Source organism: Bipolaris sorokiniana (genome assembly GCF_000338995.1).
Source record: "Bipolaris sorokiniana ND90Pr unplaced genomic scaffold COCSAscaffold_1, whole genome shotgun sequence".
Taxonomy (NCBI): Eukaryota; Fungi; Ascomycota; class Dothideomycetes; order Pleosporales; family Pleosporaceae; genus Bipolaris; species Bipolaris sorokiniana.
This window is the reverse complement of record NW_006911895.1, coordinates 882448-904710: the sequence shown is the minus strand read 5'-3', so window position 1 is coordinate 904710 and position 22263 is coordinate 882448. Positions and strand designations below refer to the sequence as shown.

The 22263-nt window shown below is 51.8% G+C and overlaps 10 protein-coding genes and 1 non-coding gene across 11 annotated transcripts; 3 read left to right on the top strand and 8 right to left on the bottom strand.

The window, feature by feature from the left end:
* Nucleotides 1-335: 335 nt before the first annotated feature.
* COCSADRAFT_130832 (uncharacterized protein) lies at nt 336-1661 on the top strand. Its single transcript, XM_007696462.1, has 3 exons — nt 336-583; nt 675-815; nt 870-1661. Exons 1-3 carry the CDS (start codon nt 417-419, stop codon nt 1378-1380), a joined length of 819 nt encoding a protein of 272 aa, XP_007694652.1. The 5' UTR covers nt 336-416; the 3' UTR covers nt 1381-1661.
* Nucleotides 1662-1672: 11 nt separating this feature from the next.
* On the bottom strand, nt 1673-3898 carry COCSADRAFT_341145 (uncharacterized protein; the record flags this gene model as incomplete). Its single annotated transcript, XM_007696461.1, has 5 exons — nt 3645-3898; nt 3276-3444; nt 2971-3225; nt 2530-2903; nt 1673-2373 (listed from the first exon to the last, which is right to left on the bottom strand). Exons 1-5 carry the CDS (start codon nt 3862-3864, stop codon nt 1673-1675), a joined length of 1719 nt encoding a protein of 572 aa, XP_007694651.1. The 5' UTR covers nt 3865-3898.
* A 329-nt stretch (nt 3899-4227) lies between these two features.
* COCSADRAFT_130829 (uncharacterized protein) lies at nt 4228-6547 on the bottom strand. Its single transcript, XM_007696460.1, has 4 exons — nt 6427-6547; nt 6222-6353; nt 5649-6168; nt 4228-5596 (listed from the first exon to the last, which is right to left on the bottom strand). Exons 1-4 carry the CDS (start codon nt 6443-6445, stop codon nt 4291-4293), a joined length of 1977 nt encoding a protein of 658 aa, XP_007694650.1. The 5' UTR covers nt 6446-6547; the 3' UTR covers nt 4228-4290.
* Nucleotides 6548-7124: 577 nt separating this feature from the next.
* Nucleotides 7125-7210, top strand: COCSADRAFT_t5. The gene has a single exon. It is a non-coding gene; the product is annotated as a tRNA-Val (tRNA).
* A 210-nt stretch (nt 7211-7420) lies between these two features.
* Nucleotides 7421-9517, bottom strand: COCSADRAFT_130827 (uncharacterized protein). The gene is made up of 2 exons (XM_007696459.1): nt 8464-9517; nt 7421-8411 (listed from the first exon to the last, which is right to left on the bottom strand). The coding sequence occupies exons 1-2, from the start codon at nt 9262-9264 to the stop codon at nt 7638-7640; spliced, it is 1575 nt and encodes a 524-aa protein (XP_007694649.1). The 5' UTR covers nt 9265-9517; the 3' UTR covers nt 7421-7637.
* A 1435-nt stretch (nt 9518-10952) lies between these two features.
* Nucleotides 10953-12452, bottom strand: COCSADRAFT_32014 (uncharacterized protein). The gene has a single exon (XM_007695982.1). It carries the CDS (start codon nt 12389-12391, stop codon nt 11351-11353), a length of 1041 nt encoding a protein of 346 aa, XP_007694172.1. The 5' UTR covers nt 12392-12452; the 3' UTR covers nt 10953-11350.
* Nucleotides 12453-12615: 163 nt separating this feature from the next.
* On the bottom strand, nt 12616-14137 carry COCSADRAFT_32013 (uncharacterized protein). The gene has a single exon (XM_007695981.1). The coding sequence runs from the start codon at nt 14089-14091 to the stop codon at nt 12817-12819; it is 1275 nt and encodes a 424-aa protein (XP_007694171.1). The 5' UTR covers nt 14092-14137; the 3' UTR covers nt 12616-12816.
* Nucleotides 14138-14782: 645 nt separating this feature from the next.
* COCSADRAFT_32012 (uncharacterized protein) lies at nt 14783-16064 on the bottom strand. Its single transcript, XM_007695980.1, has 4 exons — nt 15997-16064; nt 15823-15908; nt 15409-15582; nt 14783-15261 (listed from the first exon to the last, which is right to left on the bottom strand). The coding sequence occupies exons 2-4, from the start codon at nt 15866-15868 to the stop codon at nt 14999-15001; spliced, it is 483 nt and encodes a 160-aa protein (XP_007694170.1). The 5' UTR covers nt 15869-15908; nt 15997-16064; the 3' UTR covers nt 14783-14998.
* A 185-nt stretch (nt 16065-16249) lies between these two features.
* Nucleotides 16250-17540, bottom strand: COCSADRAFT_130816 (uncharacterized protein). The gene is made up of 2 exons (XM_007696458.1): nt 16867-17540; nt 16250-16812 (listed from the first exon to the last, which is right to left on the bottom strand). Exons 1-2 carry the CDS (start codon nt 17269-17271, stop codon nt 16528-16530), a joined length of 690 nt encoding a protein of 229 aa, XP_007694648.1. The 5' UTR covers nt 17272-17540; the 3' UTR covers nt 16250-16527.
* A 451-nt stretch (nt 17541-17991) lies between these two features.
* On the bottom strand, nt 17992-18852 carry COCSADRAFT_208115 (uncharacterized protein). Its single transcript, XM_007696457.1, has 2 exons — nt 18273-18852; nt 17992-18221 (listed from the first exon to the last, which is right to left on the bottom strand). Exons 1-2 carry the CDS (start codon nt 18737-18739, stop codon nt 18113-18115), a joined length of 576 nt encoding a protein of 191 aa, XP_007694647.1. The 5' UTR covers nt 18740-18852; the 3' UTR covers nt 17992-18112.
* Nucleotides 18853-19403: 551 nt separating this feature from the next.
* Nucleotides 19404-22250, top strand: COCSADRAFT_208101 (uncharacterized protein). The gene has a single exon (XM_007696456.1). The coding sequence runs from the start codon at nt 19725-19727 to the stop codon at nt 21843-21845; it is 2121 nt and encodes a 706-aa protein (XP_007694646.1). The 5' UTR covers nt 19404-19724; the 3' UTR covers nt 21846-22250.
* Nucleotides 22251-22263: the final 13 nt, after the last annotated feature.

Genomic DNA, 22263 nt, shown 5'->3' with positions numbered 1-22263 from the left:
ATGGAGGGAAAGGGAAGGGGAAAGGGAAAAAAGGGGACAGCGGGACACATGGCTGTGAGGCGCCATCGGTCCGGCCAGTCCCCGTCTGACTCCCGTCTGGAGCAAAATGACTGCTTCTGTTGTGGTGATGATGAGCGGCTTGTCCTTAAGATCGGCTTTATATACGGCCTTGTCCCATGTATTGGAAAAAGAAGACATTTTCCGCGTATCATGTAGCATGTACGTCCTGCTAGTTCTGGAATAATGGAATGATAGCAATAATAAGGGACCCTCCCGTACTTACCGCGCCAGGGGTGTTGGAGAACCAACCCCGCGTCAGCTTCCCATGTGCCCCACCATGGAGAACCTCGAGCTTCATTTCCTCTGGCAAGCATCCCCTCTACTAATCCGTCTTATTACCCTCAGCCCGTCCGGAAATGTCGCACAGCCACTCTCATGATGGTGCGTCGCATTCGCACTCTGCCGCCGACCACGGGCATACCCATGAGATCCTCGACGGGCCGGGCAGCTATGTGGGACGTGAAATGCCAATCATCGAGGGACGAGATTGGGAGGACCGGTCGTTTACCGTTGGAATTGGAGGGTACGACTCATTCCCATTTGGCTCAATTTTAAGTAGACAGCGAAGCCATGGCAAGACACCATATAACACAGAGAAATACTGACACAAGTAGACCCGTAGGATCCGGAAAGACTGCCCTTATGCTGGCTCTCTGCAAGCATCTCCGAACACGCTTCTCCATAGCCGCAGTGACCAATGACATCTTCACCCGCGAGGACTGCGAGTTCCTGACCAAGAACAATGCTCTACCCGCGTAAGACCGTTTCAGCATCTCCCAGGACCAACCCTCTCTGACCCATACCCACAGCGAGCGCATTGTCGCCGTCGAAACCGGAGGCTGCCCCCACGCGGCTGTCCGTGAAGACATTTCCGTGAACCTTATGACTCTGACCAACCTCCACCACAAGTTCAATACCGACCTGCTCCTCATTGAATCCGGCGGTGACAACCTTGCCGCAAACTACTCGCGCGAACTCGCCGACTTCATCATCTACGTCATTGATGTCTCAGGAGGCGATAAAATCCCCAGGAAGGGTGGACCTGGTATCACACAGTCAGACCTGCTGGTCGTGAACAAAATCGATCTTGCTGAGGCTGTAGGCGCGGACCTCAATGTCATGGAGAGGGACAGCAGGAGGATGCGCGAAGGGGGGCCGACCATTTTCGCCGTTGTAAAGAGGGACCAGGGTGTCGACGCCATTGTGGATTTGATTCTGTCTGCGTGGAAGGCTTCGGGCGCGACACAGGCACGCAAACAAAAGTTTGAGCCTACCTTGATGAGTGAAGAGGGCAAAGAGAGGAGCTACAGCATGAACTGATGTAAAAGTCATGAGAAATAGCAAAGAAGTTTAATCATTCATGAGGGTGGATCAAGATGACGTTGACTCACTTACAAATCACCCCTGAATCCATAACCAGTATCCGACCGTACCAGCCATCTGTGCTGCATATTCAATTCACTTTTCGACTACCAAGCGGTACCACCAATCTGCCCGCATTCTGGCAACCCAAGCACCTCCCCATAGCCTAGCGCCTCACGCCGCCCATGGCCTCTCGTAACGTCTCCAGACCCTTCTCCAACATGGCCCTCCTCGCTTCCAGATGAGCTCTCTACTGAGTCAACTCGAGAGGCTCAGCAGCCACATACTCAACCTGCTCATCTGTCATCTGTGTCACCACCAGCGGAGAGAGGATGATCTCAGGTAGCGGCTCCACCAAATGCCGCTCGATAACCGACTTTGCGACAGTATTGATGAAGTACCCCAACTCATCCTTATAATACGCCCGCTGCATATCCAGCGCCTCCTGGCTCGAAAAAGTATCTATATCCAACTCGATCGACTGCTCCAACTGCGCCGCCAACTCAACCGGATCAACAAAATAACGAGTATTGTCATCATTGTAATCCTCGGCCTTCTCCGAGGCAGATGTCGCAGCCTTGGTAAGCGCCTGATGCTTCCTGAGCCGCATCTTCTGAATCGTCGACGTAAAATAACGATTATACGTCGACAGATGCCTCGCCTTATCTCTTATCACCTTGGCCAACTCCTCCTTCGCATCCCCCAGCGACTTGCTCAGCGCCGCATCCACATTCAGTGCTACAAGCCGCTCCTTGAACTCCTCCGGGACGCAGTCGGCAAGTACCACGTCGATGAAGTCGCGGCACACTTGCGCCACGTTGGATATGTGCAGCGACGCGAGACCCTCCCAGGGTAAGGATTGCTCCCAGAAGAGCCGGGATATGAGCACGGGTTGAAAGGTACCGGGGAGTTCGTAGCCGCGGGAGCGCTCGAGTGTTTTTTTTTCACCCACTCGACTGCTTCTGTGCGGGTCAGCTTTTGAGTCACAGGAAGGCATGTTGTGCTGTCCTTTTCTTGTTTGAGTTCGCGCTCAAGTTCCCTTTGGGCCTCGAGATTCTCTCTGCAATCCCCGCTCGTCGTCGCCAGGTCCAGCTTCGAAATTGTAACCGTGGCCGCGAAGTCGCATGTCCTTTGCGAAACCCATGTTGAGGTGCTGGACCACGGCGCGGAATCTACGGATGTTTTCTGAAGAGTCGACGGCGGCGTCTTTGTTGATGGTCCCGAAGAAGGGCGACTCGTAATACCCCTTTGTAGCTGATTTCAAGATATCGTTTACTTTCATGCTAATTTTCATGAGGAATACTCGTTGTTCATAGCTGGTGTTGCGTTTTTCGCCCAGATTGGATATTTCATCCAGTGTGGCGCGGTACTTGGTCATCATTTCTTCCTTGAGTGATGGTAGCTCTCGGATTAGGTGGTGTAGTAGAACTTTGCTGAGACGCTCGTGGAGGGAGGTGATGCCTATGCATTCGCGAGGCAGTCTTCAACATGTGCCAGCAGTGTTCAAGATAGATGTCTTTGTTCTGGGCAAGTTCGATCTAGCTCAACTCGTTGTCGGTGCCCTCGCGAAGAAAGTCTGGTTTGGTGATGATGGCGAGAGTGCGACGGCCTTGCTCATCGATCTTGCGACAGTGATCGAGGATGATTTGGTTGGCGAAGTTGTTCTTTGCACTCACTACAGCCAGGACGATGGTGCGCGGGTTCTTCATGTACTGGCTAACGAGGTCCAGAATCAGTTCCTTGTCCGCTTCCGTCTGGGCCTTGTTTGTCGCATGAATAAGATCAGGAAGATCAACAAGAGTCCTGGATGATATTAGTTCGTCATAACGTCAATCTTGGGGAGCAGCACTGACAGCTGAGGCCTACTAGGACCCGTAATCTCAACAGACAGCACATCGCGAGAAAACGCTCTGGAGCTGATACCGCCTACAAAACCTAGGCCCATGGCGAGAGTCGCTTCTTCAATCACATCCGGGAGCTGATCAAAGTTCTGGATCGACTTGGTGAACCCCTTGAATTTCGCTTGTTCAGATTATGGGCGCAGTTTGTCAGGAGTGATCGTGACAGTACTCATCGAAGACGGGGAGCGGCGAAGGATGATCTGTATTGTTAGCCCAGTGTATTGTCTCCAGGTATCATCAAACTCACCTCAGTGGAAAATCGTGTGCAGAGGTTTTCCTAGCGAGGAAATGGAATCTCAGTGATCGCCTCTAGCACTGAACTCTTCCCAGACGACTGATCACCGCACACAATGAGCTGAGGCAGTTCCACCACTCCGCTCAAACCGGTGCGACGAAGCTTGTCCACAATGTCCATGACCCTACGCTGATCCGCCCACTCAATAGCTTGTAGAGAGCTCTTCGTGACTGCATCTGGATCAACTGACATGGGGGTGACTGGGGTTTTAGGCCCCTTGTGATCGGTGTCGGTGTCGTTGCCCATGGTTGCTATCAACTCCTGGGGTCCGATTTGGGTAAAGAGTTGTGTTGTAGCAGTAGAGACTGAATCGAAGAGGGGCCTTTTGAGTGGTAGGATGGGGACAGTGAGCTGAAGGCAGCTGCGTTGAATGTAAGTGTAAAGTTGCTAAAGAGCAAACACGCATGTCTCCAGCCCAGTCGCAGAACCGGACGGATGCATCTGCACACAATTTAGAACAACATGTTCATCCGGCAGGTTCCAGGATATTGCAAGCAGACACCATATACCCGAGAACAACAAACGTAAAGGAATCCGATGCAATGACAGTTATTCACTCAATATTTCCAGAATCATGTCCAGAACCGGATAGGATACAAAAATACAATCCATTTGATAAACGAGAACGCTACGAACTGACAAAATAAAGATACACGCACAATTACAAACAGCCTATAGTTTTGCACCGCCCTGATCCTTGTTTGCCTGTAGCGTATCCCAATCAGCCATGGTATACACAACATAACCGCCTTCAGCACCCTTGCCCTTGGTAGCTCCGAGCAAAGTTGGGTTCCAGTAGATGGTGTCGTATTCAACTTGGTCCTTGCCCTGCTCCTTTGCCTCCTTGTCTGCCCTCTCCATCAACTTCCTCAGGTCAATTCCATCGTTTCTCAATGGGACCTTGTTTTGCTTGTTGTTGTGCATGGTAGTTTGCTGCTTCTGTATCCTCAAAAAGACAGGAACTGCGTATTTGGGCAGCTTTGCGCTCGCATGCGCAAGTAGTGCGTTGAAGTCAAACGAGTCGCGGTGTGCAGGGTCAATTAAGATGGCCGCACAGCCTGCTCGGCCGTCGTAGCCTGGTACCTCAACACCATAGACGTTCGCTTCTTGGATACCGGGGAATGATCCAAGGACTTCACTGACTTCGGCTGTGCTGACGTTTTCGGATTTCCAGCGGAAAGTGTCACCAAGACGGTCCATGAAGAACCATCGGCCGTCAGCGTCACGACGAAGGGCGTCACCTGTGCGGTACCAGAGATCACCCTTCTTGAAGACATTACGTTCAAAGCGCTTCTCGGTGGCTTCGGGGTTGTTCCAGTAGCCAACAAAGGCATCCTCGCTGGGCATCTGAACAAGAATCTCGCTACCCTCCTCGTACGACTTGCGTTTACAGAAGCCAGTCTTGGGGTCGCGGAGGAGATCACCAGTGACCATATCGACCTCAACCGGAACATAGGTGTTGTGGAATCGCCAGCGGTCAATGAGACCTTGATGTCCGACTGAGGTGGCTGTAAAGGGTCCGCGAGAACCATTGAAGAGCGCCATAACACCTTCTGTGCTGTTGAAGAACTCGCCAACAACTTCGATACCGAAACGATCGACGAAACGTTGCCACACATCTGGACGAAGACCATTTCCAAACATGGCTCTGACATTGTGCTTTTTATCCATATCACTTGGAGGAGCGTTGAGGAGGTAACGGGCTGTTTCTCCAACGTACACGATGGCGGTAGACTTGCAGTCACGCACGTCGGTCCAGAATCTCGATGTGGAGAACTTGGTGCCAATGCAGCAGGTAAGACCAGTAATCATGCACACGAGTGCGGTGGTACCTCCGGTGCCGTGGTATAGAGGCATGCAAACATACCATCGGTCGCCATTAGGTCCTGGCTTCAGGCCCATGGCACCTACGCGACCTGTCAAACCGGCCGCTCTTTCCGTGGGGAATGGGCAGGCTTTTGGGTGTCCAGTCGTTCCACTGGTATTGTCAGCCCCTTACTTCTCTGAAAGAACGTATAGTAGTGACCAACCTTGTGTAGAAAATGAAGAGAGGGAATTTGCCCTTTGCGCCTACTCGAAGGGAGTCTTCTGGCCTCTTTGGCTCCGACCTTGAAATCTCGCCCTTTAGATTGTTGTCCAGAATCAAGATTGTCATGCCGAGTTCTTCCTCCAACTTTTGGCGGATGTCTTCTATCCTTTGCCTGCACTCTTGCTCTTCGTCGACGAGCACCACCTTGGCACCGCTTACTTTCAAGCAGTGAAACAGCGAATCACCCGCCAAGTTGTAGTTGATCCATGCCGGGGCACTTCCTATGCTCCAGCTGCCCAAATGAGCAAACAAAAACTCGGGTCGGTTCATCATGTACATGGCGAAGAGCTGTCCGGGCACGACGCCATGCTGGTGGAGGTATTGGCCATAGCGACAGGCGTTCGCATAGGTTTCGGCCCAGGTGTAGCATCCGTTACGAGACCAGATGCATTCTTCATTCGAGGGGAGACGGCGGACTTGGCTTTCGAATTGGTACCAGAGAGATTGGCCTTTGCCTCGAGCTGCGGGACTATTAGTAAAGGGTGATGTGAGCACACAAACAGCCCAAACTTACAGTTCTTCTCTATTCCACGCGCTGCTGCTTTTTGACCGCGAATGCCTGCGATATCTTTGGAGATGTGGTATTTGGCGTCGATGTATGCGGCAGCAGCAGTAACGCCTGCAATGGCGGCGCCTGCAACGGGTGCTAGAAAGACTGGGTTAGCTGGGATGTGCAACAACGCGCGCCGCAACAGCTCAACAGCATGGAGAATACTCACCAAGATCCTTGATATCCATAATGATTTCTTCAAACCTGTTAGGAAATATACAAGACTGTGAAGAAGAGGGAAAAATAATGTAAGCAGGCGATCGGAAAATGGAGATGTCCCAAAACGTGCGCAATGCTTCTTGATAACGTGCGACACGTCCGTCCGCAACGTGATCAATTGCCGGTATGCCCTCGGCCTCTACGCGCGCCGCCCCAACCCCAGGAGCCACCCCACGTGCCGGGAGCCCCACACGCCTCTCCGTGTCTCGTCTCCGGTTCCATCGTGCGGCTCTGTATGTACTTGCCTTGCGAGTGACAAGGAGACTATGGTCAATAGCTATTTGAGATGCTGGTTTCTTGAAGTGACATGGTGATCTAAGAAGCTGCAATCACCCGCAAGCATGGGTCTCCTAATCACCGTAGACTTTCAACAGCTTCAACAAGCGCCTATACTTTGATCTGCAAACGCTTTGAACATCATTTTTCCAGTCGTGAATGTAACATTTCGTCCCACAATGCCTGCACACACCAGCTTCCCTAAAGTCGGCTGGACGTACCTGTTTGATTTGCTAGCCCTCGGTTGCCAGGTCGGTAGTTTGTATCCACTAAGCCGGATTAATCATCCTTGGCAGGTCCCAGCCTGACTGAGGTCTAGAATCAACCTTTAGGATATTTACGTTTAAATTATCTTAACTTACATCAAAACAGGGCTCGGTGGTGTAGTTGGTTATCACGTCAGTCTAACATCCTGTTAGGCACACTGAAGGTCCCGAGTTCAAACCTCGGCTGAGTCAAAAGCCGGAGCTCGTTATGAGCTTCACTCTCCTTTTTGCACATTCTACATCGTATCCATTGTAATGGGTGTTCAGGGGTTGTTGTATTTTTTTTAGGAGAGTCAGTTGAGGAAGGTTGGCAAAAGAGCTGAGTCGTTGGGGGGAATGGTGGCAGTGTTCCAGTGCATCAGCTATTAAACATCACGAAGTAGCATCACAATGGAAATATGTCCACAGTATTCTTTCAACTCCAATCTTATTCATTTATTTCTCCTCTCGGTCATGGCAGGTAATACATATATACAATGAAGGTGAAAGATGAAGATAAATCCATCCTTGAGTGTGGTTCAAAGAAAAAAACGAGTGACAAACCACCCCTATATGCAGCGCTGCAGACCCTACACAGTGGTCCAAAATGACCAACAATTGTATGGCTAGCATGGATAGCTTAGTACGAGGCGGGAGTCTCCTTGGTGCCCGAAGCCTGTACAGTAACCGTCTCAGTCAAGGTCTTGTACACAGTCGGTGCACCAGTGCAGATAGATGCGTCTGCGACGTTTGCAGCGGTGGCGGTGACGGTGACGGTAGGTGTGTATGTGACTGTGACGGGGGGCTTGCAGTCTCCCTCTTCTTCATCATCGCTGGTGGCGCCGCCAGCGACTGGGCTGGGAGTCTTATCAGCTGGGGCGGAGGGACCGGTGGGAGAAGCGATGGGAGTTGGCTGTGCGGCGTCGTAGTCGCCGGATTCCTCTTTGTCAACGCCCTTGTCGGGGAGGCCGGCGGCGTAGGAGGGGTAGGGGGAGGGGGAGCTGGTGGCTTCGGGGGTTACGGCGGGAGAGGCCTTGGAGGTGGGCTTGTAGTCGGCGGGGGCTGAGGCGTTGCCAGAGGGAGTCTGGGTTGCGGTTGGGGATGAGGCTTGAGTGCTCTTGTTGCCGGTAGGGGCAGCTGGGGCAGCGTTGCAGCCAGCGCCGGAGGCAGGGGTAGCAGAGGCAGGACCGTACTGGACGGGGTTGCAGCCGGGAAGGGCATCCAGGATCTCTGAATCGTTCGACATACGGGACTCGGCGGCAGAGCAGCTTGCCCAGGAGTCATCACTGTCCTTGTTGACGTTGGCGGAGCCAAAGCACTGCTCCATTTGTTCTTGACCGCAGCCACAGCCACACTTGCAGCCGTCGTTCTCGCTGATGGCCTTGTCAAGTACACCCTCGTCCCATCCGTTCATCTTGTCATCAAGTTAGCATCGTGGCATCAAGAATGGAAGCAGGTAGTCTTACGAAGTCAGCGTGGAAGCCGTAGCCAGTGGCATCACCGTTAGAGAGGACCCAAGGAGCCTCATCAGGACCGAACTTGAACGACGAAATGTCCCACCAGTACTCGATGAAAAGAGTGGGGAAGCGTGCGGCTCTGTGGGTGACGGGGCAGTTCTCAATACCAACACCGCTGTTGCCGTTGGGGTAAGCCATGTGCGCATAGCCATCTTTGGGATCCATGGGCTGTCCGTTCCAGCAAGAAGGATAGGTGACTTCAGAGGCAAAGCCGAACTTGCAAGAGGTGAAGCCCTTGGGGAAACCGTTATCGAAGATAGCAGTCTCGCCGCCGTCAGGCTGGTGGCAGCCCCAGCGGACACCGGCTGCGTTGTCGTCACTGTTGCTGCGTCTGTTGGGCTTTCCAGCAACCATGTTGAAACCTTTTGGGTATGCAGTGACGTTTGCCCAGTTGTTTCCATCACCGTACTTGTAGTAGATCTTGGTCGCCTTCTCGGGAACACGCTGGAAGCCGGCGTCGCTCTTGAAGAACAAGGTAGGACGCCAGTACAGAGACTTGTCGCTCTTGACACGAGCGGTGGAGCAGGATGAGTCCTGGAGGCCGGCATAGTCGACCGTCTGCTTCAGTCCGTTTCCTCCGTCGAAGGAATGAAGATGGGGGCTCTCAGCTCCGGGGAACAAACCGGGGTCGAGGCGCTGATAGCTCATAGCCGGACCGTTGCGGTTGTAGAAGCTAAAGTAGTTGCCATAGCACTGAGCTGAGGCAGTGGCGGCAAAGCCAGCCGTGAGAGATACAACGTTGAAACGCATGATGGCTTAATGACAATGTTCAGGTGTCTGTACAGTGAATCTGTGTCGTAAAACAGCAAAAAAGGAGTGAGCTGTGTGTGTGAATGAAGGTATCGAGTCACGGACTCTAGATGCTCTGGATATCAGAAAAAGAGTGTGTATGGACAAGTCCACAAAGAAAGAAGGGATGGTATTCCTGTACCGGAAGCCAAAAAGAGAGAGAAAGAGGGACAGTGATGCGGATGCAAAGAAGGTAAGACAATGTGAAGGGGGGAGACGGCCTTTGATAAATATACGCCAAAAGGCCTCCTGCATGTGGAATTGCATACAGCCACAGTGGGCAGCCCCCATGTCACGGACTCTATCAAGATAAGCCTAGGCATCACCAAAACGACTAGATCCACACCCGTTTCCGGGTGGTGGCGATCTGAGCCAGGGGAGCCGCGCGCAGTTCACGAGCGGCACGGGTGTCAGGGGGTAGGATAAAGCGAATCCTTCGAGCGAAGCGGGCAAACGAATACCAAGAAACAAGTTTCGGTAATCGAAGGTCACGACAAAGCCCGCAAAAAGTTGAGAAAGCGTCAGGCAGCATGTGGATTGGCGAGAACGTCTAGCTCTCTGCCATCGGTACTTGAAACAAAGTGACAAGAGCGTTCGCGCGACGCCCGCAGCGGGAGTGTTTTCTTTCTTCGACAGTTCCGATAGCGAGTTGACATAATCCATAGGATGGGAATAAACCAGGTCTGTTCCTAAGAAGCCACGCGAGCGCTAAGTGGCACGACCGTCCTAAAAGTGGCTGATCTTCAAACGGTGATGTCTGCCCCTGCCTTAGATTAACGTCAGCCCTCGCATTCGATTAGCTGCTACAGTTTCCTCGTCGGCTTTTCCATAGATAAGCGCCTTGGGTTTTGTTCGAAACAAAATCTGCCGACATAGGGAAACAACACGGCTTATTTTTTGTTTCTCTTGGTATTGAAGTCCGAATGTGGAGCTGAACACCCTGTAGCCGCTGCGCCGCCGCCACGAAAGTCAATTCAGTCATTACCTCCCAAGTGACTGGAAGCGACATGTCCCCAGGGATAGTGTATTCCGCCCTGCACACAGGACCTGTCTGTCAAGTTTCGAATCCCGAGTGTGTGTCTTTCGCGTACCCGCATACAGTATACGAGACGAGGAGGGGCAGCGACTCGCTTTCGTCTAGTGACCTTCACGCCGACATGCATGGTCCGACCGCGGTGCAGCCACTAGACTGTATTTCGCTCAGGCGTCTAGTTCGAGAAGTCCCGCGTTCCCGTAGTTATACTCCGGTTGGTAGAGAGCGGCCGCCAACATGCCGTTGTGCAGTAGTCGGACTTGTTTTTTCTCTCTGCTGACGAATTTTGCTGACTAGTACCTGAGCGCCCCGTCGCCTGGCAGTTCAATAACAGCCCAGAAGCCCAACCAGTATCGATAAGGGGATGGCCATCTCCACTTTTCATCAAATACCTGTTACCTGCAAGCGAGCCACGTGGATTACATTGATCGACGTACTCTATTACACATTTTCCCTGGCGGCTTCGGCTCCAGTGTCTTGCCGTAATGTGCGCTTCATGGTAGGAAGTATGGTACATCAGTGTAGAGTCACAAGTGACCTTCTAGTGCGGCAATCAGCTAGTCTTGACGGACTGATGACAGGCATGCATGTGAAAAAAAGGAGATGGATGAAGTAATCATGTGATATCGTTCCCCTGGCATAATATGTGCTGTTTGAATCCATCTATCTGCACATAGCCTATGCCGTGCCGCTTCGTGCTTCGCTTCACAGTGCGTACATGTGCATTCCCTGTGGCACTGTCATTTGTACATACATATGTATACGCACACACAAACCCGTCTTGCCATGATATTCCTCCCAGTATCCAACATACCAAGACCATACTCGAACAGGTTGAGTCTGCCGTGAAGTGGATTTTTGATATAGCTTTACCTACCACTGTATCGTGCAACTCTACGCTTGGAGCCACGAGCCTGCACTCTGTTACCTTGCTCGCACCCATAATATGTGCACAAAAGCAATCAAAGCTTTGAATGCATATTCCACGCTATCCACTGGCGGGTGCAACATCGCTCAGGCTTTGCCGCCCAACACAGCCTCGACAGCATCCCAACGATCAATGCTCCTCTTAATCAAACCGCCCATTAGCTCCCTTCCAACGACACCCCCTCCACTCTTCTCTACCCTCCGAATCACCAAATCTTTCGTTCCCCTCTTCCCACCCTGGCAGTCTACAACTACACTGACAGTCTCTCTGCATACTCCTTCCTCGAAAGCATCGGGATCGCTGAGTACCCAATCTACGTCTTCATCCTCTTCCTTCCTGCCCTCAAACACCGCATATGTGCTGGGTATTGGCAGACCTTGTAATCGCAATCGACGTGCTTCTTGTGGATTGTCGGAACATAATATCCCCTCAAACTCCTCGTCGTAGTATGCGTGTGGTATAAGAGTGTCACACAAAGCGGCCAGCATAGATATCCAGGCTGCGTCAAACGCATTTCCATCGATGCTTATGAAGAAGATGTCTAGATACAGAACCCAGTACCCCTTCAACTGTGTTTCCGCTTCCACATCAGGATCCTCGGGGTTTGTAGAGGGTTTGTATAGAATACGAAGATCTGAAGCGCGGAGTAGTCGTGTTGAGTGAATAAGCGATCGTATCCGCGTGATGAGTGTTTGTGCGTATGTTGAGGGAGCGTTGCCCGGAATGTGCGAGGGTGTGCTTCCAGTAGAAAGCTCGACGTTTGGAACCACCAGCCTCAGTTCTTCTACTTCCTCGCCATCATCTTCTTGCGCTGTATCACCTTGGCCTGTCAGGTCTTTGGGGTATTCAAAGGCGCCTGATATGTCTTCCTCTTTCAATATTTCTGCACGTACGCCGCAAACCACGCTTGTGTTGCCCAGGCGCACGACTGCGCTGCCATTGCAATGTGTCAAGCTACCGGTGTTTACTCCTGGTGTTCGAAACTCATTGGCGGTTCGGCCGTTGGCGCGTACGGGCTTCTTCTTCTCAGCAGAGAGGTGCGCTTGGAGGAACGGGTGTGGAGAGACGGCGGCGAAGATGGGGCGAGGAAAGGTGAGAGCTGGAGGTGGATGGGTCTCAGTCGCCATTGAGAAGGTGTCGATCGTGAAGGCTCAGAATAGACCAGGTAATGAATTGCGCAGCGTGTTGTACAAGTCGAACGTCGACGTTGGGAAATTTTGGAGCTTTGGTTATGACGCGCTAAGTTTAAGCTTATTCGTGTGGGGCGCCCGCGATCATCTCACGCATAAATTGATCGGCAATCTTGTAACATGGTCCAATGAAACAGAAAGACTGGGTAATTAAGCAAGGCTTGGGCTTATATGTAAACTAGAATTGGAATAAAGATAATATTATAACTATATGTATGCTCAACGCGCGCTATACAGCAGGGGTATTCCATCGAAGACAAATACAATGCGACGCTCCTCTGCCATGCCCACACATCCAAATACATCCAAGACGACGTATGCTGTACCAGGCGCCTTTCCTAGACTTCAACAACAATTCAGGATCAAGCAGAACTTATTCCAGCCTTGCCTGTCTCCTGGATAGGTGTCCACTTGCCCTCCTTCTTGAACTGATCACCCCTCAAGGTGGCCTGCGCAAGTTGCGAAATCATATAGTCCCGGCCCTTGATGAACCACACCATCTGGCTAGGCAATCGGAACCCATTAAACGCGCCAACACCTTTCTGCGTACCAATGGGGACAACTTGCTGTTCCTTCATGTTCGCAGTATAGTGGCGGTCGCCCTTGTGTGGCTCGCCGGTCAAGTGGGCCAGCAAATCGTTTTTTAGGTTCGTCATGGCTACAGGTACCGCGTCGTACATGTCCATGACACCTCCTCGGGTATACGAGCCTACATCGCCGACCACGTAGACGCGGGCAGAGTCGTGTTCGAGGCGGAGAGTCTTCGCGTTGCAGGCCACACGATTGCGGCTATCGAGCCACTCCTTGGGGAGAAAGCCAGTGTTAGGTCGGGTACCAGTCGCGTCAATGTATATATTGGTCTCGAGTATCTCTCCGTTAGAGAGATCTACCCTGGTCTTTCCGCCTTCCTCCTCACTCATCTTGGATGACCCAATGACCCTTACGTCATATGTGACGCTACACCCAAGTCGCTTCAGGAACTGCTCGGCCGTCTGCCCGATAGCAGGTCTGAGAAGAGGCAAGAGCTGCCTGTCGGCGACAAAGACTCTGATTTGTGCTTTGGGGTTCTTGGGCGCAGACGCCATGAAGCCTGGCTTGCCATTGAGCATCTCTGCAATCTCTCCTGCTGTCTCGACACCGACTGGTCCGCCTCCGCCAATGATTACATCCTTGGCTGTCTTGAGGCCCTCCTGAAAAGCGGCATGTACCTTCTCAAGAGCTTCTCGATCAGTAGCCTGTGTAAATAGCGGACTCGGTGTCGTGAATCCGGTTGCAATCACGAGAGCCGCATAGGGAATCGATTGCTGCTCGCCAGATGCAGTCTCAACAGACACAATCTGCCCAGCAGCATCCACATGTGTCGCCATGCCTTGAATGAACTTGAACTTGGAAGAGGCATACGCGAATGCAGGCTCGATTGGGTAGAAAGTCTTATCCGAAGGCATCATCTGCTTCGAGACAGATTCCCGTGGTGAAGCAAAGCGCCACCAAAGATCCTTTGACGGATTGACCATGGTGACATTGTACGTAACATCGTCCTTCTTGGGCAGCTGAGGTACGACGTGCCTGAGCAAGAAGTGGGCGGCGCTGATACCTGCGAAAGATCCGCCGAGTATAAGGATGGTTTCGGTACTCATCCTGGGTGTTGTTGTTTGTTGTTGCACTCAGGAGGGGTAATTGGGGAAGACGACAAGAAAATAAACAAAGGGGTCTCAAAAGAAATTATTTCCAAGGCGCATAGCATTAAGGTTTGGGGCGCGGTTCAAGACTCAGGGTCATACCAAGTGGGGAGCCGTCATAATCGCGAGTCGTGACCCACAAGAGCGTCTGGACCGTTTTATTGCAGAGAGCGCACCTATCATGGCTTTCGTAGATAGTTGTCGCAAATCTCTCAACACCGATCATTCGAAGTATGCATATGCTCGTGCTTATCAATCGTATTGATTCTCCTAGTCAAGCTTTGCAGGCGGGTGGTGGCATGTTGGAGGCTTGCACTTGTGAAGAGAGCGCCAAGCCTAAGCATGTCGCTGCTAGCCCTTTCATGCTTAGTCCGATAACTGATCTGCCGCTGACTTGGTGTCAACTCAGATACGAGGAATTGCGATCAACACAGACCTGTTCATATATCTAGATCAAATACCTCGTTGACAGCCATCTTAGGTTAGCCATAGTGATTCAGGGTCAATGCCTTGAGTATCTTCAAAGCGCCTGTAACTCCTCAAGCAAGGATCTATAGAGTCGAGCTGGTTACGCGTTCAAGATGCAAAGGTTCACGTCAGCATGTATACACGTACCTTCAGAACTTGCAATTGGTGCATGGTGATGACATGGGGAGCGTGCTAGAAGACTTTCATTCATATCTTTTTTCCCTAGGTATAACGCCAGCCCGGTATGTGCCTGCAAAACTCGCCGCGGCTGCTGACCGTAATGATCATTGCATTCATGAAGTCCTCGAAACCAATGTACATGCGGCGGGCCATCATTGCACATAGCCTCCTCCTCAACACTGCCTAGTCTTTGTTCGGCTAAGACTGGAGTAGCTTCTTACTCGACTTCAGCCTTCGACTCGAAGTTCTCGCCGGCGACCAGGTCGGGGATGTCATCGTCATCCTCGTCATCCTCGTCCTTCTTCTCGCTGTCCTCACCCTTCTCCTTCTGCATGCTCTGGTAAGACTCGGCGAGTTTGCGTAGCGATGCGAGCGAGTCGGGACCGAGCTGGTTGAGGATGCCAGGGACGAGCTCTGTCAGCTCCTTGTCCTCGCCGTGTCCATAGATGGCGAAGGTGTTGGCAGGTACTGACGCATGGACTATAATAGCGAAAACGTCAGCCGCTGCAGGTACGAAAGCGTGAGGGATCCGGTAACACAAAATATAGATGCATCTCCAGCGACGCAATGCTTCCTCCACCTCAAACATCCCCCGACATTACAATGAGTGGAAAGGTGGTAACGTACCCTTGGGTGCCGAGAAGTGGATGACGTTGCCGTCGCTCTTGAACATGTTGACCTCCTCAATAGCCTGGATAGGCTGGACATTGAGCTTCTTCAGCGCGGTCTGGAGCTTCTTGTCGTCGGTACCAGCGCCCCTGTGGACCTTCTTGACCTTCCTGCGGGGAGTGCCCTTGCCGCTATTGATCCAATTAGCCTTGTGTACCTCATAAGTGCCATCTCCATCTGTGAGTCCTTGTTCGGCTGTCGCGGGTTGCGGTGGTGTTTCGCAAATTCGGAGCCGTTGTTTGGTGCGGGGCTGTCAAAATAGATTGCGAAGAGTGCTGCTTACCCTATGCACACATGTTAGCGGACAAGTATCCAGAGAAGATGAGCTGCTTCCTCCTGAGGGAGATTTTGGGCCGAATTTCTTATACGTACCAATGCGCACTGACGCCTGCATACGCGCCAACTTTGCGTGATCCATATTTGCGGTGTTGAGAAAGAAGGTGACTTATTGAGGAGATCTGTGGCAGCCAAACGTCAGCGGTCGGGCTACAATCTCACGGAAGGTCGAGCGGGTGAGGCTGCAGCGGATACGGGACCGGTACGCACCTGAATTCGGGATCGTGGCCGAGACTTGGAGTGTGGTGTAGCTGGTGAAGTTGTTGCGGGCATCGGCGAAACTCTACGGAAGCGCCGATTGTGTGCTTGCCTCGCTTGTTGGAAGCTCCTTCCCCGCAACGTCAGAGGAGAGGGGCGTGCGATCAACACTCGACAAGAGCCATTTCGAACACAAGACACGCATGCCTCAACCACGCACCGCCGCTATTTGAGCCACCAGTGAACTGAGTCTTGTTCGAATCTAGTCGCTTTTTTTCTTTGCTCGCTCTATTGAAAACTTTCTCAACACTGTCTGTCCCGGGCAGGCAACTTTGGACTGATTGATGCTTCATCATATCGGGCTGATAGCCATGCTCAGACTCGCCCAGACAGCTCTTTTTTTTTGGCAAAGCAGCCGATTTATGCACGTTGGTAAACAGAAATCCTGGAAAGAAAACGCAGTGTTAGACTGCATATACATTAACACACTATGCAAACAGCTTTTTCAATTTGGTATCAACGCCATCAACCCGAAGACATTGCTCAAAGCATAGCAATTCCAGCAAGACCTATAGCACCCAACACCCATGAAATGGCCTGGGCATGTGTCGCTGCGCTAGCCGCTGTGGGCGACGTTACACTACCGCTACCGCTACCAGACGCTGTGGGCTTGTCGTCGTCGTTATCCGAGCCACCCGTACTCGTAGCCGTTGAGTTGGGGTTACCAGAAATATTCTCTTGAGCTACCTTTACGCCCGTGTTGTTCTTGCAGCTATCCTGAAATTCCGACTGTGAAAGCTGCTTCTCGACAAGAGTAACGTCAGTGCACTGTATTTTTGTAAGCGACTTAGCACGTCCATGTATCCTGATTCAATGACCTACCTGGAACAGGCCGCCAGAGCTGTGCGCATTGGTAACAACTTGGATGGATGCTTTCGTGCCAGCAGTCACGTTTAGGTCTTTCGGAATGCTAACAGAGCTCAAGCAGAAGTTACCCAGACCCTCAACCATAAACTGTTGCTTCAGGACAACGCTGAATCCGCTCCCAGGGTTGTCACCAATCGCCATGTATACGGCGACATTTGTCTGTGGGTGGCCTAGGACCAATTGGATAGGACCGCCACTGACAGGGAAATCGGTGCGTTTATCTGAGACCTGGTCGTAACCTCCGCAGGGGAAGTTACCCTCATTTTCCTCGTTGAAGCCACGCGATGGAGGGAAGTTGAGGTTGAAGTGAGCGAGAGTGAGAGGAAGAAGAGAGAGCGCGAGGACAGTGTTGGAGAGCATTTTGAACGTTAACCGGTGAGTCTGTGTAGAGGTGTTGAAAGTTCAGGAGAGGAACAGAGGAACAGAGAGAAGAGAAAGAGGGAGCAAGATGAATGGTATTAACGAGGGGGCGTGGTTTGGTAGAATGAAGCCGATTGCATGCGCCAGGCGGTCTAAGAAGTACAGGCGCGTCGTTCCTTATTTATTAGACCCAAGGAACGGGCGTACTTGCTTCCCGTCATGCCGTGCATTCTTTCCCGTTACAGGGTGTGGCGTGCACATCGAGCCGATGCAGCCACACCTGTGCCCGGCAGCGGATTCTGATACGCGCCGCTGCCAGAAGAATACAAGTTAGTGAGCTATTTGTTTTGAGGCTTGATACTGGACCAGTGGCGGTATGTTCTGGTTGGCAGGAATCAGGGTGGACTATCCTGTGAATGAAGAAGCGTGAGCAAGTTTCTTACCAAAGCAGCGGTGCTATGGATGAATGGTCACTAGCGCAGGACAGGGGTCCATTTCACGTCAGCCCCACACCTACCCGGCCTAGGCTTCGAGATTGCCATCAGCTTCGACACGAAGATCTCACGGAAATAATCTGCACATGCATGTGTACACGGTGAGATGAGTATGTGAGACGCGGTAAAGAAAAGGAGAGATAAGCTTTATAGTCAAGACAAGTCGAGTCCGGTGATACACTGGTTGCAAATGACTGGGGTCGGACCTGGCTGAATGCGAAGTATTGTTTGTGGAGAATATCTAATTGGGTAACTAATCATCTAGTGGGCAGGTATTACAAGAGCATCTACAACATTAGACTCCGGCACGGTGCGGATACGAAGTCAAAGCAGAGTCCCATCGGCCATTAATGCGGTGCGGCCTGATTGAATCTGCCGAAAGCAAGTTCACCGACAAACGTACCCGCTAGAACAGAGAGAAAGTATCCGACATTGAAGGTCATGACTGCCAGCATGCTGTTGTAATGTTAGCATTGGTAGGTACGAGTTAGGAGATGGTCTGCTCACAGGAGGTATCCGACACCCGCCGCAACCGTCATCAAAAAGGCTCGTGGAAGATCAACGCCAAACCTCCAGGGTTGGATGTGGGATACTGGTGCAGACACAACCCGGACATTCTCCTGAACGCCATTGGTCGTGAGAATGCCATGTGTCGAGTTGGCATCGTCGTCGAGGACTGTTTTCTCGCCAGCTACGACAACGTAGCGACGCTGCAGAGCGTTCTTTACTGCCTTGATTTCAAGAAAGGTTTTGGCTGTGAAGATGGCGCGGAGGAGAATAGCGAGGAGGATGAGGAAGATGCACGTTCCAGCGTATTGACCAGCTGATGATGGGGTCCATGATTTGGAGTACAGTGGAGTGTTGGTTGCTGTGAAGAAGGCCATTGCCATGCCGCCATGACCGGATGTTTCGCTCGCATGCATTCCCTCCATTGACCCCATGGCCATTTCATCGTGGCCTCCGTGTGCAACCATTATGCAAAAGTGATGGAATAGACTGTCGGGAGGAAGACTGGTAGTGGCGAGGCTTCACAGAAGCTATTGATTCCGTTGCGCGGGAGAGACAGGTGTTGACAATTAGGTTCCGAGTTCCAGACTGCTACACCAATACTCGGGCAGACGGTCGCTTAAAGGTTCCTTTGGTAACGTGTGGGGTTACACCCTGGCTGGTTCTGATCTCGGATGATACACGGGTAGAAGAGTTAGCATAGACGCATAAGCCTGAGGCGTCGAGGCGTTGGTCCTGTGTCGACAGCTGAGAGAAATATGAGAGGGATCTTGCGACAGTCAAGAGGATGGCGAGCCTGGGCTGACGCGTGAAATGTCGGGGCAGGTGAGCGTATTTCCCGGATGCGCCCAGCGGCCGAGGGGTCAGGATGAGGGTTCTCGGCCATGGTAAGCTAACAATAATGCCGTCAGATTGTGGCCAGGCCGTAATGCAGGGTAGTTACGAGCGAACGAACCCCCTTCGTCGTCTGGTGAGTGCCAGGGAGTCCATGGAGTCACTTTGAGCATAATTAGCCGCTTTCGGCAAGCGTCCAACGCTCAAGCAACGCCACGACTCTGGGCTATCGGGCAAGCCCGTTACCCCGGTCCATCGGGCCCGCATCTAAGTTGATCAAAAGACGGCAGCGCAGTGAAATGATTGACTTTGCCCGGACCGTGGCTGACGGAGCCCTGGACCTTCTGTTGAACCACTGCCGCATGTTGTCTTCATCACCTACACCTACTTTGGCTCCATTTCCTTCATTATACTTTGTTCAGCGTACTACTCATAGCCACTGTCTTGAGACGCGCCCTCGTTGCCTGTGGCCAAGACTACCAGCATGTGCTGAAGACGAAACCGTTGGCTTACGCTTCCCCGGCTTGGTGTTTATACAGGAGCCATTCCGAAGACGTGAAAAGAACTGGGAATACAAATCGGGCAAGACGCTGCGACAACGCGCCAACATCAGACACCATGAGCCACAGCCACATGTCCATGGGCTCACTGCCCGCCCTCAGAGACTTCCCACACTTCTACTATGCAGTAGTGGGTAGTGCTGTTGCCGTCGCTACACTCTTCAATGTCTACAACTACCTGCTATATCGACAAAGATTATCCGCAGCAGGACGTGGTGCGCCAACGCCTGCAAAGCCAAAGTCATGGCTTGCGCTTGGAAACGCGACCACATATGCCCTGACCCGAGAGGCATCCAGTTATTCGATACATATACCCCTCAAAGGCCGGACCATTATATTGCCCACCGTCGGTCGAACCTCGCTGATCTTGGCAAACGTAGTTGTCCTTGTCGTGCTGTGTCTCTATGGGCTAGATCTGCAGGATGTACTCAACCGGGAGAGCGTCGGCTTTCGATGTGGTGTTGTCACAATCGCACAGTTCCCAATCATTGTCCTGCTGGCGGGAAAGAACAACATCATCGGCCATCTCAGTGGGATAAGCTATGAGCGACTCAACTGGATACATCGGTGGTGTGCTCGCTGTATGCTCTTGACAGCTACCATGCACATGGGCTGGTTCTTCAGTGCGTGGGCTCCTTACGATTACATTGGCTACCAGCTTCAGAATAGCAACATTGTATGGAAGGGTCTTGCTGCCTGGTGTGCTTTATTCTGGATTGTCTTTAGCTCCATGTCGCCAATCCGAGGATGGAGTTACGAGATTTTTGTCATCCAGCACATCGTCTCCTTTGCGGTTTTCCTGGCGTTCGTCTACCTCCATAGCCCCCGCGAAATGCATGGCTACGTCTGGGCACCAGTTGCCATTTTCCTGTTTGATCGCGTCGTCCGAGCTTTGCGGCTCTTGTATCTCAACGTCTCCTTCTTTCACCCTAAGCAAAGACAGCAAGAAGGCACTAAAGGCTTTTCGACGTGCCAAGCCGAATTCACACCTCTACCGCATAACGCAACAAAGATAGTTGTCCAAAATCCACCAATGAGCTGGAAGCCCGGTCAGCATGTATACCTATCCTGTCAATCAGTTGTGCCTTTACAGAGTCATCCCTTCACCATTGCCACGATACCCGAAGATGGACGGATGGAGTTTTATGTCAAGGCTGAAAAGGGAGGCACCAAGCGCTTCCGCAGCTTTGCTGAAAAGTCAGGTAGTTTATCTAAAGCATTAGCAAAGACCAAATCGGTAACATTTGAGGGCCCTTATGGTATCCTGCGACCACTCCGACAGTTCGACAGTGTTGTTCTTGTGGCAGGCAGTACCGGAAGTACCTTCACTATGCCATTACTTCGCGACCTCATCCGGGGCTGGCAGGAAAACGCCAACCGTAGTACTTTGAAACCCAAGTCGCTCCTCCAGACACCGCTTGGCGCCGTCACACGTCATATCCGTTTTGTCTGGGTTGTGAAGAGCAGTGGCCAACTTAACTGGTTTTCCGAACAACTCACCTCCATCTACGTCGAATTCCAAACCCTACAAGAAAGACTTCGGGACATCAAGCTCGAAATGAGCGTGTACATTACCTGCGACCCTTCCTTCACTGAAGGCCAAAAATCTCTCATCTCAGACATACTCCCTCCCACTGCAACCTCGTCATCACGTCAAGACGAAATCATACACGGCACCCCGCATTACAACGACCCCAAATCTACCTCCCTACCCCCCCAAAACAAGTCCACTACTACCGAGAAACAAGAAATTCACCAGATCCGCTCAAACGAAACAACCAGCCTAGAAGTCCAAAACCCATCCAGCATGCAAAGCCCAACCGGCCCACCAACCTGCTACTGTCGCGCCGTCATCTCAGAAAAGGACCCACTCACCCGCAGAACCGCATGTTGCTGCTCAGCAAACGCGTCATCACCCCGCAACTCGCATTCTCGTAATACGTCTCTGACGATTACGCATCCTTCAATTGCTATTCTGGCCGGGCGCCCGCAGATACGCGATATCATTCGCAAATCACTCGAGCAGGCGTGGGGAGAGAGCGGCGTCGTTGTTTGTGGGCCTCATGGTTTGGTGAGCGATGTTAGGCGACATGTTGTTGCGCTGAGTGATGAGAGGGCGGTGCATAAGGGAACGGGGGCGCAGGGGATTTATTTGCATACTGAGAGTTTTGGGTGGTGAGATGTCGGAGAGAAGTTTGTTACTTGTGGTTTCAGTATGGTAATGATGTTGTCTTGTCTTGGGTGAAAGGAGGTGAATATGTTTTTCCTTGGCAGTCCTCTGAAAACGATACCTCGAGGGTTCTGTGCAGAAAGCGTTGGTACTTTTTGTTCCTAGACTTGCTTTCTCCTTCCCCTGTATCATCGGTTAGCTCTCTAGATATTACACATCACTTTCACAGCTACTTGATCAAAATCCATTTGCAAAATCATTCATCGGTGTAACTTCGGGTATCTGTCATTGATCGAAATATAGCAATAAAATTCGTCTCAAAGGAAAAAAACACAAGGAGAAATAAGAGACTAGAGTACAAATGCAGTGCAGTTCAACACTATTAGTGCAGCTGCAGCATCGTCCCAAGGAAAAACGCCTCTCTCGA